We start from the raw sequence: 18455 nt of genomic DNA on the forward strand, positions 1-18455 counted from the left end.
AGGGACGCAAAAAATTAAAATAAGCAAAATCGTTTAGGAGTTCAACTTTTAAATGCCTTAAAAATCTACAGAAAATTATTAGAGATAGCGTAGAAATGTATAAATAACCTTATTTTAGGAAATAGAAGGATTTAGGGGCCTGTTCCTATACTTGGCTTATCTAACCCAAAATTCTTGGCGCCAACCAAAGCCGTAACGCCATTAGAGGTCGATTTTTATATACTCGGAGGATTACCAGATGGCGCCAACAATCTTGAGTGAAACGTGGAAATATTTCCGATTTGATCTTTCGTTTATAGTTCTTACATAAATCTAGTGTTGTAAGTAAAAAATGACCGAGGCCTTTTTTCGGGGAAAGTTTCCGTATATTTCAGAAAAAGAATAAAAAAAGGTTCCATGATTAGTCTAATATTGTTTGAAAATTTATATAAAGCGGCACTTTCGCCTCATTTTTTCGAATCTAAAAGTAAAACTAGATTTCTAGACTAGCTTTAAACTGAGTAACAATGTAACACTATTAATGTTTTGTAGTATGTTTACTGTTATTAGGCATTTTATATCGATAAAAAGTTAAAAATTAAAAACCCTTAAAAAGGATTTGTTTAAATTTTTAATTTTTCCGATTTGCGGAAAATTTTCTGGAAATTTTTCCGCATTTTATTTTTCCGGAAAATTAATAACACTACATAAATCATCAGATTATTTAAAAAAAAAAACACAACTGTATTGTGTAAATAAAGTTGTGTTTTTAAAATTTTTAATCTGAGTTTATACACAAGTCGCTTTACATATATTTCTAACATAAATCATCGCTTAAAATAAGAGTTAAAAGTCAAAACGTTTAAATTAGCGCCATCTAGTATACATAGAAGTGATTGAAATCGTAGCGCTAAGGAATTCCCTTTAATATATTGGTGAATCAGTCTACTGGTTATTTTGTATATTAACCCCTGATAGGTTAGCTTTACTGTAAGGTCGAGTGGCCGCGGTTTGAACGCCTTAAACGGGGACTACTCCGCATTATCATATAGCTACGACATGTCGACCGGAGCGCCCCCAAAATAGAAGCCGAAAACAACCTCAAAACTTCTATCAACAAACAAATCCCTTTTCAAGAAACCTTCTGTAGGATGGCCTTTATCCGATAAAAAGTCGTGTCAAAGTAAAAATTTCTGCTTGCGGGAAATTCGATAAAATTTCTTAAAAAAATCATTCGGGGTTTTCGAAGCTTAACACGATTTTGACGTCATTCTTTTTATATAGTTTTTGGCGTCTGCTTCCCCAATTCCGGGGGTTTGTACCCCGACACCATTTATTGGAAACCTTATCTCGATTTTGCCCCTGACTCAGCGAACGCGTTTGGAATTTCTTTTAAGAGCTTATACGACTCCAGGAATCGCTCAGTTTGGCGAAAACGTATGAAGGAAAAATCCTTTGAAATGAGAGGGAATTTCCCTGATGCAGTGCCACGTTGACGAAAACGTTCGAAACGAAGGCAGCGTGGAAATATACATTTTCTTCCACGAGTTCATCGAGACGGGAGTATTCAACCTTAGACAAATAAACTATTGGATCCGTATCTATAAAAACCACGCTTGTTTTTATTTAGTGCACCGCCGTTTGTAGTGCCACCTAGAAGCAACAAACACAGCACCCCACACAAGGAGAACGCAACCCGTCAAAAGTCGTGCATTTTCTTGCGTACATTTTTCATTGGCTAGACGCTTTAGCGCCAGCTGCCGTCGGAAGGGGAAAATTCGGAAATTGTCTTCCCTTTCCGTAAAACGTTCAGCGTAAAGGCTCGTCCAATGAAATTTGTACACAACTCTGCGTTAGCGTGTTAAAAGGCTGGCTGCGTTCTCGTTGTGTTTGTTGCTTCTAAGCGCCACGGTGTACGATATTGGATAGATTCCACACACGCGCACGATATAAGATGTACATTAATTAATTTATTTATTTTTGATAAATAAGTATTAATAATAATGTGCTTTGTATTTGGGTGGAAACGTTTCTCGATTCTCTCAATAGGAGCGCTTTAGAAGGAGAGGATTTGTGCTTGGTTTATTTGTCAAAGATTCAACCTCCGTTTCACCAAAGATAATATAAAACTTTGTATCATAGATTCGAATTCTGAGAGCTTTCTGATTGACGATTTTGTAACGAAACGTTTACCCACTTCCGGCACGTGGGCTCCGAAATATTGGCCTCCGTCGGTCGCTGCCAACTAGGAGCAATAAACACAAGGAGAACGCAGCTAGCCTTTAAACACGCTAACGAAGGGTTGTGTACGAATTTCATTGGACGAGCGTCACGAGCCTTTACGCTGAACGTTTTACGGGCGGGGGGAAAGACAATTTCCGAATTTTCCCCTTCCGACGGCAGCAGGCGCTAAAGCGTCTAGCCAATGAAAAATGTACGCAAGCAAATGCACGACTTTTGACGGGTTGCGTTCTCCTTGTGTGGGGTGTTGTGTTTGTTTGCTCCTAGCTGCCAATGCTGGCCGTGGTCTTATGTATAGTCGGTTACCATGGTAACAACGGAGATAATGTTTTTGGAGTTCCGACTTTGTATCTAGGGTACGAGGTTTATATTTAGGGCTGTGCGAGTACTCGAACATCATCGAGTACTCGAACTCGACCTCAAATAAGAAATTGGAGAATACTCGTCGATTACCGGGTACCAAAAAAAATTGCATATTCGGGTACCCAATTACTCGAATAAGCTGCTCTCTAAACTCGTCGAGTATTGGTTTCTACTATCCTCGTTCAAAAAGGGGTTTTTACAACTTTTTGGAGGGCAAAACGTACCTACAAAGTTGTGGAAACTGTGGTTCATTTAAATGAAAGGAATATTTTTCAGCATTGAAAGTTACTTAATACTCCATTTAAATTTAATTTAATAATTACTTGAATAAAACCAGCTCCTAATCAAGTACTCGATGACCCGACTCCTTAAAAATATTACTCGAGGTTTTTTTAGTTACTCGACTCGAATAAGAGAAAGTTTCCCCTTAATCAAGTACTCGATTGCTCGACTCGAATACTCGATGAAAAAATATTTGATACTCGATAACCGACTCGATTGCCTAAATCCACTACTCGCACAGCCCTATTTATATTATCTTTGGCTTCACCGTAGACGCGTTACGTTATATAAACTGTAGCGCCGTCTGTTGAAATTACTCCGAAACTAAAAGTTAATTAAAATATCACCCTTTATTATGTCACTACCTATAGTGAAAAGGCGAAACTAAATGGGCGCGGCAAATTAAGAAAAATTACTTTTACGATCTAAACATTTTATAAGTGACTTATAAGAGTCTAACTTCGTTTCGATTCACCTCCAACATATTTGCATATTTTCAATTTTAAAATATACGCGTAGCCCATAAATGATGTTCAATGTTGATGGACTTCCATAATTACTTTTATCTACGTACAATTAAATCGAATGTCATTAAAAAAGAATACAGGGTGTTTCAAAAGGTTATGCACAAATTTGAAGGAGTTGTAGGGGGTGAGTTGAGAAGTATGCCTGTTTTACCCCATTTTCCTACGATGAGTGAAAAGAGCGCCAGAGAGCTTCAAAGTGTGGCTTACTAGCCCCTGGAAGTAGGCTGGAACAACCACAAACCCAACAGCAGGGAAATGCGAACATTAAGGTTTGGGTTCGTGTAATAGGTAAAAAAGGACTTTGTAAACAAATCGAGGTAACCGGCGTAAAAAAGTAAACTTAAACAGTATTCAAAGTCGTGATGGACCGCGATTTCTAATCTCTTTCAAACTGCAACATTGGAGTTCACTTCGGAAGAACTAGTGGATATTCATTTCGTGTATGGACTGCTCAACGTCTTTACCAGGAAAGGTACCTGAACCGGCGCATCCCCGTCTCACCGACTCTTACCAATGCCTACTTCCATTGCTAGTAGGCCACACTTTAGTTACGTTCACACTTACCCCTAAATTCGCTTCGTTTAGATAACTGGTTTTTAAAACCAACGTGAGAAATCGCTTCGTGTTGGTTCGGGAAGCAACTCGTCTTAGGTCTATTCACACGAGCCAACTTTTTGATCCAACTAGATGAGTCAACTTTGAGTTGAGTAAACTAGTTGGTTCGTGTGAATAAAAGTTCGATGAGTTGATCCACCAAAAAAGTACGCGAGAAAAAAATGGATCACTGATCCATTTTTGCTGACTCAGCATTTTGATTTTAAAAGTTGGCTCGTGTGAAAAGGTCTTAAGTCAGTTCGCTTAGAATCGCTTTCAAAACGACAAGGCGGGGAAGTAAAATTGCTCGTATTTTCAAAAATAATGGGGATAAAATTCTAAATAATGTCAAATAATATTACTGTGTGTATAGTAAACATGATTAAAAAACATTCTGGTCATAATTTGAAATGGCTTTAAGCCTTGGCTATCAGCGTACCGGGGTGAAGCGATTTCGCACGTGTGAACTAAGAATTATCGTAGGCGGTCAAAACTGGCATACAAACCGACCTAAACTGGGCTCTAGGCTGTAGTGTGAACGTGGCTTTTGAAGCTCTCTTGCGCTCTCTTAACTCATCGTAGGAAAATGGGGAAAAAACAGGCATACTTCTCAACTCACCCCCTACAACTCCTTCAAATTTTTGCATAACCTTTTGAAACACCCTGTATAACTAGGATAAAGCGAATTATTTTAATGACTGCAATTATGATTTAATATTTATTTTCTTCTTTGCAGGGCGGTGGTATTTATCGTTCATGGTTTCAGCGAACACATACAATACTACGAACAAATCGCCTCCGATCTGGCCAGGGAAGGGTTTCTAGTGGCCGCGCACGACCATGGTGGGTACCATTTCCTCATTTACAATACCGAATCACACACAAGTGGGGTTGCTGATCTCAGCTTGTGGCACTGGGTGAAAACTCGGAACCAATCCCGCGTAGAGTTTGCAAGTTATCTACCTACGGGTTAAAGGGTTTTTTTCCCCCAACCACTTCAGTTTCCCATTTTCCATAAAAACGTGTTGAGGTTAACCCAGGAATCCATAACGCTACTTGGAATGAATATCTCCCCATTTCCCCTGTGATATTTTTGGCGGAACATTCTGGGTGGGGCCAAAAACGCTTATACCGCCTTAAAGGGGAACGGCCAAGCTTTTCCAAATATGGCCTTATTTCCGTATCAAATGATTAACAAGACGTTCAATATACTAACACGTACCTTTTTTGTCTTGAAAAAATAGCTTTTGGCCCCAAAAGTTGAAAGGAAAAATAACGCCAGGTGTTTGGGTTTGAATTTTTACCGCCAGCGCCCCTAACCCCGTATGAGCGATTTCCGAATTATCCTAAATTTTAAAACCGCGCAATTTAGGCTTAAGTATCTTATAACTGGAACGCGCCGCGCGTGCGTGCAAAACAAATTTTTCGCGTCTTCTGTTGTTTTTCTGTCTCACCGACTTCTCACCAGGTGTCGCGGCGGACGCGCGCTTTTCGATTTCCCGAAATTTCTTTATTTTATTAAAAATTGAACACTCAATATTTTTTGATGCGGTTTTCGCCATAAATTTTAGTTTTTAATGGGCTATAGGGCTATCTAACTGGTTAAAGCTTGACCGTTCCCCTCTAAATGGCGTAGAATTCGGGGATGTGAAAGCTCTCGCGTTCGATTGGTTATTAAAAATATACATGTTTTTGTTAGTCGTCTGCTAATTTTCATCATCAGGAAAAAATAGCAGAACCCATCGGCATAGTTGATTTACATGTTTTTCCAGTATTAGTAAAGTAAATTGCTATCAAAATCCTGTATCATAACATCCATCAAATTAAAGGCAATCCTACCATTTTAGGTTTTCAAAGATGTATTCTATATAGTGCTTGGCACAAAGTGTTAAAACTATTGGGTCTTCTCCGTGCATAAACTCAAAATACAGTTCATTTCCGAAACAACTGCTTTCAACCGTTTTTAAAGTTCTTTTATAACTTTTGTCTTAATCATATTTTGGTCTATCAGAACTTTATAACATTATACTCAACTCCACCAACGACCCAAATTAGCAAGCAGACGACAGAGCAAACGACACATTAGTCACGTGGTTTTATGAGAGGAGGAGCTAACACTCTGATTATAAGCTCCACCTACTATGTTCCGCCACAACGGCGGGGAATCAAAGCCGTTATTCATTCCAAGTAGCGTTATGAATTCCTGGTTAACGGTAATAGCAGAAGCCTTTAATAAGAGAAGCCTCTAACTTCCTATACCGCCGACGTCAAACTTTTGAAACGTCTTGTTTTCGACACGGAGCAAAGAAGAAATAGGACTAGCGAATCTAGTGAGCTATATTTAGTCTTTGTAGCGAAAAAGTAGTTTGTTCTCCAAAACGTCGGTTGGCAAACCTGAAACGTAGGTATGGATCATCCTTGGTTTAAAACTTTAAACGCGAGAGGCGGCAAGGCTTAAAGGGGAGCGGTCAAGCTTTAACCAGTTAGATAGCCCTATAGCCCATTAAAAACTAAAATTTATGGCGAAAACCGCATCAAAAAATATTGAGTGGTTAATTTTTTTAAAAAAATAAAGAAATTTCGAGAAATTGAAAAGCGCGCGTCCGCCGCGACACCTGGTGAGAAGTCGGTGAGACAGAAAAACAACGAAAAAGCGCGCGCTGTGGAAGACGCGAAAAATTTGTTTTGCACGCGCGGCGCGTTCCAGTTATAAGATACTTAAGGCCTAAATTGCGCGATTTTAAAAGTTAGGATAGTTCGCAAATCGCTCATACGGGGTTAGGGGCGCTGGCGGCAGCCCCTAAGATGGCGGCGAAAATTCAAACCCAAACACCTGGCGTTATTTTTCGTTTCAACTTTTTGGGCCAAAAGCTATTTTTTCAAGACAAAAAAGGTACGTGTTAGTATATTGAACGTCTTGTTAATCTTTTGATACGGAAATAAGGCCATATTTGGAAAAGCTTGGCCGTTCCCCTTTAAGGTTTTTCAAAGCGTATTGAGAAAATTACTCTGAGATATCGCCGTCAGAATCACGATTATTGTTCATTAGTATGTATATTTATGATAGCAAATAATAGTTTTAACATTTATTAGCTTTATAATGTAGAAATTAGTAAGTTCAATCAAAACGATCGAGGCGAATCTCAAAATTTAAAATCCCCAGCAAAATCCTATGGGAATTCTACAAGCTAAAATGTAAAGAATCGTCTGCAATTTTCAAATGTTTTCTCCGCTACTGCTCGCGTATGAATCGAGGGGCTAGCCAATCATTCCAATGTTAGAAATTTTGTACATCTGATTTCAGATTTCAAGTGATTTCAGTATTTAATTGATGAAAGTTATTAAAGCTACTAAATTTACGTGATTTCAATTGATTTCACTGCTGATTTGTACACCTGAAGTACCTCAGTATGAATAAATCGAGATGACTACATTTTCTGGCCACATATCGCCTTAACAAATTTTGTATTACGGTTATTACCTCTAGTTCGAAAACGAGACGTTTCACGATTTTGGGCGAGTTAGAGGCTTCACTTATTATAGGCTTCTGGTAATAGTTAATGTCGTGTTGGCTCGCGTGGCATGAACGGCTTTCCACCACCCTCCAACGCAATAGGTGTTTTTTTTTTCGCTTGTCCGGGGACAAAAGTGTCAACTTTTTACCCTAAAACGTTTTATTCGCCTGTTCTCGGGGTAAAATTTACCGTCCCGAATTTTGTTCGCTTGTTCCAGAGCTCTAAGGTTACACTTTTTAACCTGCTCAAAAAACCCAGAACAGGCGGGGAAAAAAACACCTATTGTAACCCGGCTATCTGATTTAATGGCTTTAAATGTCGCTCGATGACTTAAGCCTAAGGTGGTGCCTTGGGTATTAGACTAGCTGATTATTATTATACTGTCTACTGAGAAAACTAACATTTAGAGTTAATTTTATAGTTATACTTTTAGTTTGTTCTGGAAGAAACGATGTACACATTTTACGATAAATTAAACTATTCGCTAATTGTTCTGGTGGAGATAATTACCCTACACCGTGAACTATTCGTCAAGGTCAGAGTATTGGGGCTACACTTTTTACTCCTCAAAAGCGGGAGTAAAGAGAGTATACGTCAGCTTCTCAAGAATCTACCTGGCGGAGATTTTGGGAAAATGTTTTTACCCTAACTATTCGCTACCACAGATTCGGAGTAAAATGACCCAGAACAAGCGAGAAGTATCCACCTAATACTACATGGCGCCAAAGGGAAGGAAATAAATACTGATTTCAAATAAAAACCACTTTTAACACTATTTTAAACTATACAAACGAAAGTTCAACTCAGGAAAATTCCGCATAAAAGAAACACGATTTGCTTTTGCGGTTTCAGACTGTTGGCGCCATCTGGTATTTAAATTTCGCCCTCTAATGGCGTTACCCCTCTGAAAGTATTTTCTCCTTCGTCAACTGCGTATGAACTCGGGTACTATAGGCCTATAGACCAAATCCAAACTTATCTCTTCTCTGTGGAGCCCCGAGAATGGGGGCAAAGCGAGCTTAGTTGGACGGGGTAGGGTGACGTCATAGGTCTCTCCAAAAAGACCGAAACTCTACTCCCCCTGTTGGTTTGATAAATCGGCGGAATTTTCGCTGGAAAAACCCTCTCTTCCAAACCAAGCATTTTACAAGTGAATTAATATGAGATAAGCTATTTGAGATATAAACTGGTTAGACAGTTTTAAACCTTTTTAGCCCTTATCAGAAGAAAATAGGGGAAGTACGTATCTGTAGCTTTGAGCTGTAGAAGGCGTCGTGTGACCCACGAAAACACCTTTTTACGCATAATTAACCAAAATGAAAAAGTAGTTCCACTTTTGTTTTGTTTCAACACGGCGATAAACGACGAGAGTAAAGACGCCTTAGCTCATTTAGCAGATAATGAAAAGGACAATATGTTACGATTGTTCAATTTGATAAAAATTTATTATTTAAACGATGTATTCATCCGCGATTTCCCGCCAAACCGTTCTGGCGCGAAAATTCGTGAAAAGTGACGCCTTTCCAATGCTGACTAGAAGCGTACTTCCCCCTATTTTCTTCTGCCCTTATTTATCGCTCGCTATCTAAAACTAAAGTATACATACCCAACAAGAGTGTATTGCACTTAATTAAAATCGTGTGTCATTTAAGATTAGATTAGACAAGGAATCAAAGTTACCCGTACGTCAATTTAGTTAACTACCAGGGAATGCAATATTTTTCTCGCACGGATTTTGTCATTTATCGGTTAACTTTTCTAAAACAAACCATTGTATGCTGTGAAACAATGATCCCTCAATGTTCTGGGTGACCACACTTTCTGTATTTTATATTTTTTCCTAAATTTGTGGAATTTGTCGTGCTGTACCTTTGCAATTATGTCTTTTCAAATCAAAAATAATTTCGTACAAAATGATGTTTGTGGTCGCATTAAGCAGATTCAATTAAGACAAATACTTTTCTACCCTTAGAAATCTTGGCTCGCTCGGTCAATTATAAAAACAAATTACCATTTAAACCATGGATTTTCACTTCCAAATATTTGAAATCTATATTTTCGTGTAATTTTAATGGGATTTATCCTAAATCTTTCCTGTAATTTTAATGGGATTTATCCTAAATCTTTCCTGTAATTTTAATGGGATTTATCCTAAATCTTTCCTGTAATTTTAATGGGATTTATCCTAAATCTTTCCTGTAATTTTAATGGGGTTTATTCTAAATCTTTCCTGTAATTTTAATGAGGTTTATCCTAAATCTTTCCTGTAATTTTAATGGGGTTTATTCTAAATCTTTCCTGTAATTTTAATGGGATTTATCCTAAATCTTTCCTGTAATTTTAATGGGATTTATCCTAAATCTTTCCTGTAATTTTAATGGGATTTATCCTAAATCTTTCCTGTAATTTTAATGAGGTTTATCCTAAATCTTTCCTGTAATTTTAATGGGGTTTATTCTAAATCTTTCCTGTAATTTTAATGAGGTTTATCCTAAATTTTTCCTGTAATTTTAATGGGATTTATCCTAAATCTTTCCTGTAATTTTAATGGGATTTATCCTAAATCTTTCCTGTAATTTTAATGGGATTTATCCTAAATCTTTCCTGTAATTTTAATGGGATTTATACTTTATTTTGCTGTAAATTTTGTTGGAATTTATCCTATACTTTCTGTAATTTTTGTTGGAATTTATCCTATACTTTACTGTGATTTTTGTTGGAATTTATCCTATTCTTCCTGTAATTTTTATTGGCATTTATCCTATACTTCCTGTAATTTTTATTGGAATTTATCCTATACTTCCTGTAATTTTTATTGGAATTTATCCTATACTTCCTGTAATTTTTATTGGAATTTATCCTATAATTTCTGGTAATTTTCCAATCGACTACAAATTTCCTATTTTTCCTGTAAGATTTTTTTTTGAGTTTTCTGTAGTCACCCTGACTGTTTTGATAATATTCGATTGATAATAATGTTACATTTTGATAAAATACTAAATTCACGTAGGTCAGCTTGGCTATGTATGAATTCTCGAGATTTTAGCTGGCCAGTTAGAAAATACCAAATGAAATGGTGCTTTTCTTCTTGTGTCATTTATACTGTCTACTTAAAAACAGCCATGATAGCTGTATTACCAGTTATAGTTTGTACAAAATCAACAAGGTTGATAAGAATACGCAATTTAAAACTTATTTCCTTCTGTAAAACGGTCTTAAAACTCTTATTAGTTCGTAAATGTACCGTTTCACTTGCAATGAAAACAAGACATTGTTGGGACATTTTCAAAAATAATAATATAGAGAAAACCTGTATATTTCGTGATAAACGTTTATTACCTCAAATAACAAGATCGATAGCGAAGCTAACGACCGTGACAAGTCGATATTTTAGGTGAAACTATACACTAAATAGGTCCCACGTAGTAATCACAGCCGAAGAAGCGGGTAAAGTATACTCCTTTCGACCTGAACCGCGTGCACCCCTGAATAGGCGCTAGGAAAAATCCGCGAAAATGGAAGAGAATCCATCTTCATAGATTAGGTCCCAACACGCGGGCCACCATTACGCCAAGACGTAACCTTCGTTGGCACTAATCCGGAATCAATGGCGGCCATCCCGCGAGAGTAGAACGATCATTGAGAAAGGGGTGTCTACGGGACTCGGTTCCTATTTTGGCCGCCACTATTGGCTTTTTGGGGCTCCAAGATTTATCTACCATCAGCCCCTATTGTTCGACTTCACCGTTGTGCGAATCCGTCGTTTTTTGGGATTGGCCCAAAGTCTGATACTTTTGTTACACGCCACTTTCAAAATTACCAGGTAGAATGGACGTTTCCTAGCCAAATGGAAATAAAACTAGCCTTTTTATCGGTCCATTTCTTTAAACAAAGGAGACCATTTTATAGCATAATATTAAAGAAATGAAATAGACACTTTCAAAGAACTTGAAATTCAAATATTTTTATTCGTATTATTAGAAGTATGAATAAGTGTTTACGTAAAGTATATCTCGACGAAAAAGAGCTATCTAGAAATAAAAAGATAACAAGCAAGATAACGATACTAGCTAGGTTATTAATCATTATAAAGAAGTAGAAGAACTGCGTAGATTCTAAATCGCATAAGTGTAGCGAAAGTTCGTCTGCTATGGTTTTTTCGTGACTCTCTCACAGACTATCGCCATCTATGATTACATTTTGTGACTAAAAGCACGCTGTCATATGCACCCAATAATAGGTGGATATTTTTCGCTTGTTCAGGGATTTCGGAGTAGGGTAAAAAGTGTAACCCTATGACGTCATTATACTCCGATTCTGTGGTGGCGAATAGTTCGAGTCAGGGTAAACATGTTTTCCAAAAATGGTTGAAAGTGGCCATTTTAGCAGATAAGCAGACTATTTGATCAGTTTACTCTCTTTACACCTCCTTGCAGGAAGGAGGAAAAATAATAGCCCTAAAATCTTGGAAGAGAGAACAGACAAAAAGTATTCACCTAATAAAGTACTTCTTTGCCCAAAAAAGCAGACGAACTTTCGCTATAAAGTATACGATAATAATAATAATCAACTAGGCTAAAACTCAAGGCACCACCTTAGGCCTAAGTCATCAAGCGACTTTTAATATAAAAGTAGCTTGACAATGAGTAGGAGGGCGGTGGTCACCCTTCATGCCCCGCGAGCCAACAGCTCCCTACACTCACTATTACCGTTAACATCAACAAGTTTATATTGCTACATATTCTTTGATAGCTGAATTTATTATTGTTATAACCCAAATCCTCCCAAACAAGTCCAACAAATGTAAGCAGGGCCGGACTGGCTAGTAGTTGGCCTCACCGGCTATGCAATCGTATGGGCCCCATTTCCAATTAATGCAAAATATTTCCTCTTTGGCCCCCAATTTGAGTTGACCCCGATCTGATTTATGTAAGCATTAATTTCCCGCAACGTATTTTTAAAATAAAGCCCAAACGGGCGGGAAAACCGTGTATCTGGCAAACGAAAGCGGATCCCGGTTCGGAATAAAAAGATGCCTATAGAAAGAGAAGCTAGGGGGGGAAGACAAATCGCTCGCGCCCAAAAGTCAAGGTGAAAGCCTTTTTGTTCACTCACCCAAAATTCTGTTTTTTTTTGCTCGCCTTGAATTCTTTTTTGCTGTCATCTGGACTGCTGGTGATTAGTGGGTCACGGTCGCAGCGAAGGCACCCGGGTTCACGTCTCCTCAGTCGCTATTTACGTCAGAGATGTTTTCCAGCACACGGACAAACTTAAAGACACCCATCCCGAACTTCCGGTGTTTCTCGTCGGACATTCTATGGTAAGGGAAAAAATAAAAATATTGACTTTCTTTATCGCGCCATAAGCTAAGCTTTAAATTAAAATGGAACTAGGATTTTTTTTGTGTTTCGTAGAAATAGTTGGGCAATTTAATGAGTTTTTTTTTGCACTGGCTGGAGTTTTGGCAGCTTGAAGGTTTCAGGAAGTGGTTAAAAAAGTGTTTTTAAGATTTAAGAAAGTTAGGTTGTGATGTAGAGGAAAAAAATTAGGTTTTTGGCAGAGTCATCTTCGACATATCTTTTCTTGTTATTCGCAGCGTCAGCGAATATTTCACATTGTCATTCGCAACACGCTGTGCCAAATGAAAAGAATTGAACCGTTTTAAAATATGGAAGCAAAAAATATTTATTTAAAGCCTCTATAAATCTATTGGACACCTAAAGCCTGATTACGTAGTTCACACATACGGCGCATGGAGGCGCTGTGTATAACTCCCAGGTAACGACCGCGAGTAATTTCTAATTTTTGCTTGGGACCAAGTCCTAGGTAGTAAAAATTAAAGCGCTTCCAAAAGAACTATTGAAGTTTAGTTCGGCATTATTAAATGGTAAAATAAAATAACTGTAGTTTACATCTGCCCCAATACTAGTTTTGGGTGACGTAGGGTACGCGACGATTGTATTAATAGTTGTAGACTAAACTAAGATTTTAGTTTCTTATTATCTTATAAAATGTTTTCCATTTGTCATTTTTGTTTTTTCTCCAGTATTTTTTTCTATTCTACCATTAGGTTAGGTTAGGTTTAGGTTAGCAATTTCTGGTTCTTTTGTAGCTGATTCGTATTTAATTACCTTGTTTTCCATAGAAACCAGCCATCTTTGTCTCTTGTAGCTTTTCCGAATGCACATTCCCTGTTTTTCATTGAAATAAAAAAAATGTTTCTTCTGTAGTTATTCCGTATTTAATTACCCTGTTTTCTATTGTAACAAGCCATCTCTCGCTCTTTTGTAGCTGCTCCGTATTTAAATATCCTGTTTTCCATTTAAACAAGCCTTAGTTTAGTCTGCAACTATTAATACAATCGTCGCGTACCCTACGTCACCCAAAACTAGTATTGGGGCAGATGTAAACTACTTAAAATAAAATTGGCTGTTATAAATACTTGTTTCGTTTATGAAGGATTTTATTTAAAAATTTTGCGATAAAAAATGTGTTTTCACTGTTATTTATCGTCTTCAAACTGTTCAAAGGAACCTGGTACTCATTTTGCTATCAAAGAGCTTGCCCTCAGTAGCTGAAGCCCTCAGGACTTAAACGTATTACACAACTATGATGGATGAAATAGTAGCTATTCGCGACCGAAAACGATCGCTACGCCCCCTTTGGTTAGCCATTGAAACCTAAATAGGTAACGGCTAAAGCAGACGTTATTAGTTTTTTCCTCATCGTTATTCGTAAATTTGACTTTATATATAATGATACTTGCATATCATTTTTGCATCGTTTGCTTATAGGTTTATTTAAGAAAAATCGTTTTTAACACTTTTTAATTTGTAGCAGACACTTTGTAGATTATAGGCGCTACCTCGGAGAAGCTAGCGCCGTTACGCCACCTAGACTCGTTTCGGTCGCGAATAAAAGATTAAAATTAGCATTTTATTATAATTTTACACTTCTATGTGGTTGGTACCAAACAGCAATTAAGACGTCCAGATGTAGTAATTTTTATCTAAAATGGAAATAGCAGACTCTAGATCATAGGCGCTACCTCGGAGAAGCGTGGCGTCGTAGCGCCACCTAGGAGCAACAAACACAGCACCCCCCACATGGAGAACACAACCCGTCAAAGGTCGTGCATTTTCTTGTGTACAATTTTAATTGGTTAGACGCTCTAGCTCCTGCTGCCGTGGGAAGGGGAAAATTGTCTTCCCCCCCGCCCGTAAAATGGTCAGCGAAAAGGCTCGTCCAATGAAATTTGTACACAACACTGCGTTAGCGTGCTTAAAGGCTAGCTGCGTTCTCCTTGCTTGTTGCTCCTAGGCGCCACCTAGACTCGTTTAAAGGGATTATATCACATATCTAAAAATTGTCTGCTGCTAAAACGCGCTAGTTGCTTTAGCTTCTGATAAATATGATATCAAAATGTAAAATTAGGGGTACGTTTAGTAACTAGTAAACGTAAAATCAATCGTGACGTCATCAGTTGTTGAACGGGACGCAACAGCGTTGAGAATCGTGACGTCATCAGTTGTTGAACGGGACGCAACAGCGTTGAGAATGGTGACGTCATCAATTGTTGAACGGGACGGAACAGCGTTGAGAATCGTGACGTCATCATTTGTTGAACGGGACGCAACAGCGTTGAGAATGGTGACGTCATCATTTGTTGAACGGGACGCAACAGCGTTGAGAATGGTGACGTCATCAGTTGTTGAACGGGACGCAACAGCGTTGAGAATGGTGACGTCATCAGTTGTTGAACGGGACGCTACAGCGTTGAGAATGGTGACGTCATCAGTTGTTGAACGGGACGCAACAGCGTTGACGTCTAAATTTGACAGACGACAAAACCCAAATTAAAATAAGCTCAACACTTCACTGCGACGTTGAATTTGTTGAGCAACCGTTGAGAATAGTGATGTCAATACCCGAGTACAAAATTTTGTATCCGCCTGACGACGCCGATTAGTGCGTCGAAACTGCTGTAGTGGTAACACTTTAAAAATGAGTGCTAGGACCATAACATCACGTGGTCTAATTAAACGAGGGGGGGGGGATTTCAGGAAGGGTAAAGCCATTCTTTTAAAAGGCGCCTCTTCAAAACGACTAAAATTAGATTGGCAACAATTAAATTTAATTAAGGCATCTCTCGCTGTCTCTTTTCAGGGAGGGACAATCAGCATCAAAGCCGCCTTCATCAAGCCCAAATACTTCAAAGGAATTGTTCTGATCTCTCCCGCTGTGATTATTGACCCCGAACTAGCTTCGCCCTTCAAGGTTTGAACTTTGCAATTAACAGAGACAAAGAGAAAATGAAATTCAGTAAATTCTCATTCTAAGAAGAAAGAAATACATTTTCCAAAACTAATAACAATGGTGCGAAAAGAGTTTTTCAATTTCTCTTTTAAAATCTCGATCGCGAAGAGGGCTATTTCCGGGTGAACGGCGAACTAATCTCTGGTGAATTGCCTTTTAATCTCGGCCGCAGAAAGCGATAGCTCGAATGTTGGGGCGCATCTATCCGCAATTTCCCGTGGCCCCTTTGGACGAGGAGAGTCTGACTCGCCACCCGGAGAACAAGAAGCGCATTATCGAAGATCCCCTCCGTTTCCATGGTTACGCCAAAGCGGGATGGGCTTGCGCCATGCTCGAAGCGCTGGAGGTGAGACGACACTATTCCCCGGATCATAGCCATTCAATTTTCTACGCCTTTAATTGTTTCTCGCTGGAAAATTTACCGATTAAACACCCTCAGCTCAGTCCCAAAATAAATGTCAAATGTAGAGAACTCTGTCGTATTCGGATTTCGGAGACCAATTTAGCAACGGTAGAGACACCGAAACTAGCCGTTAAGTTCTATTATATTTTAAAAATTTCCGATCAAATGTAGATAACTCTGTCGTATTCGGAGAACAATTTAGCAACGGCGGAGACTCCGAAACTAGCCGTTAAGTTCTATTATATTTTAAAAATTTCCGATCAAATGTAGAGAACTCTGTCGTATTCGGAGACCAATTTAGCAACGGCGGAGACTCCGAAACTAGCCGTTAAGTTCTATTATATTTTAAAAATTTCCGATGGACGTTCAATTTTATTAAAAACTTAGATAAGGCGTATTGCGAAAGATTCACACTTAGAAAAAAATGTCGGAATAAGCGAAACTACGGTCCCCATAAATAAGTGGTATTTACGGAGACTGGAGTGTTCTGACACGCAATAGGTTATTCCAATTTTCGACGAGACGTTTTAATATGAAGAACGAGCTGACAGTGGCCCTAAGCATCTTTCCTAGGTTGGCCGTATTTGCTTATTTTTCATTGGGGTGTTTGTGGAGAGGGGTTAGGCGCGGGTGGGAGAGAACCAAAAGGGTGTTATGTTCGGAATCGGTAGCATTTGGCTTTGACTCGTCGTAAATCAAATATGATCGACGATTCTCTATATTTGGACATTTTCGCAAATCGGCCGTTTCCCATTTTCCCTCTCTAATATATAGTTCGATGGATTATTTTTTTATTAAGGGTATTATTAATTGAATCTTTCGCGTTTCAGGAAATCGAGAAAAACATGGACACCGTAACTTGGCCTTATTTATTGCTACACGGGACAGACGATAAAATATGCTCTCTGGAAGGCTCGCAACTTTTGCACAAAAAAGCTTCCTCCGGGGATAAAACTTTAAAGGTACGTATTCATTATCTCGTAAAGGTTTTTTTTGTATCTAAAATAAGTATCGCGTATTTGTTTTCAAAACATTTCTCGCTCCACCCCTTTTCCCGGGGATTTTCTATTCGGAATAGGAAACCTAGCGCCATCTGTTCTTAAAATCTAGAACTTATTTCTGATATTGATGGCAAGTGGCGCCACTTGGTGGTTACCTTCGTTATTAACTATTAGTTTTTTCCAATAGGCCTTTCTATAAAATAAGCTACGCTTGCTGAACTTGTTTTTATGTAGCTCATTCGTCACGAAATACGTAGAAGATCAGTTCAGTCTATGCTTAAAAATAAGGTGCCTCGTCAAATTTACTCTTATGTCCAGGGCTTTTCGTAGTAAAACGTCATCGACACGTCACCCGTGACGCAACAGCAACACCAAAACCATTAGGCCAATGTTACTTTTTAGAAAGGCCTATTGTTGCTCTACAATTATCACCATCATCAACATTTCGGTTTATTTTCGTATTCGAATTTCATTTCCCTAGTTCAAAAGCGTCGTAATTTTAAAAAAATAATTTTTATCGCAAATTTATTGTGCTTATGATCAAGAAAGTATATAATTATGCGAATATAAAATACACAGGGAAATGTAAATAACAGAATCACCGTAAGTGGCGCCGCATGGCGGTTAAGGTTACCAATTACGGCGGGCAATTTAAACACTTGAAACTATAAATATATTATATTTTTCGCAGGTTTATAAAAACGCCTATCATAGCCTGTTGATGGATCTTGATGACGTTTCCTCGGAAATAAGGAAAGAAACTGTCAAGTGGATCTTAGCCCGTGCTTGTTGATTTGGTCCTGGCTACCATTTTTCAACACTCATTTCAACTACACGCCCATTTGTATAGTTGAACTTGTGAATAGAAGATATGGTTACTAAGCAACCTTTAATTTTTTACTATCGCAAATATCTCAAAAATATACTTACTTACTTTATAATTCAGTATTCGTTTGTAAATAATTTTACTTAGCGGAATTAAACTTTCATACTAATCAGAAATTTGACTTTCATGTCTTTCTAAAACATTGTTTGTTTTTAGTGAATAGTTAATTTGGTAATTCTTAAGTCACCCTCAATAGATTAATTATTCCAAAAGAATACTCTGTAAAACAAATACTTATGTCCCATTCTAACCCGGCCATCGGTATTTGGTTTTACAAGTCGCTAGTTAACTTAGGGCTGTGGTGGTGCCTTGGGTAATAGCTTAGCTGAATATTATTGTTATTATTAC

The 18455-nt window shown here is 38.1% G+C and overlaps 1 protein-coding gene across 1 annotated transcript in view; it reads left to right on the forward strand.

Annotated features, from left to right (window-relative positions):
- LOC149941518 (monoglyceride lipase-like) overlaps positions 1-18215 on the forward strand; it is a 36107-nt gene extending 17892 nt beyond the window's left edge. Inside the window, exons 2-7 of the mRNA XM_090178537.1 lie at positions 4723-4829; positions 12685-12821; positions 15668-15778; positions 15990-16163; positions 17051-17182; positions 17913-18215. Of these exons, the coding sequence (XP_090034663.1) occupies positions 4723-4829; positions 12685-12821; positions 15668-15778; positions 15990-16163; positions 17051-17182; positions 17913-18014 (763 nt within the window). The 3' untranslated portion in view covers positions 18015-18215. The remainder of the gene's footprint in view (positions 1-4722; positions 4830-12684; positions 12822-15667; positions 15779-15989; positions 16164-17050; positions 17183-17912) is intronic.
- Positions 18216-18455: the final 240 nt, after the last annotated feature.

Source organism: Leiobunum rupestre, chromosome 6 (assembly GCF_980474605.1).
Source record: "Leiobunum rupestre chromosome 6, qqLeiRupe1.1.hap1, whole genome shotgun sequence".
Taxonomy (NCBI): Eukaryota; Metazoa; Arthropoda; class Arachnida; order Opiliones; family Sclerosomatidae; genus Leiobunum; species Leiobunum rupestre.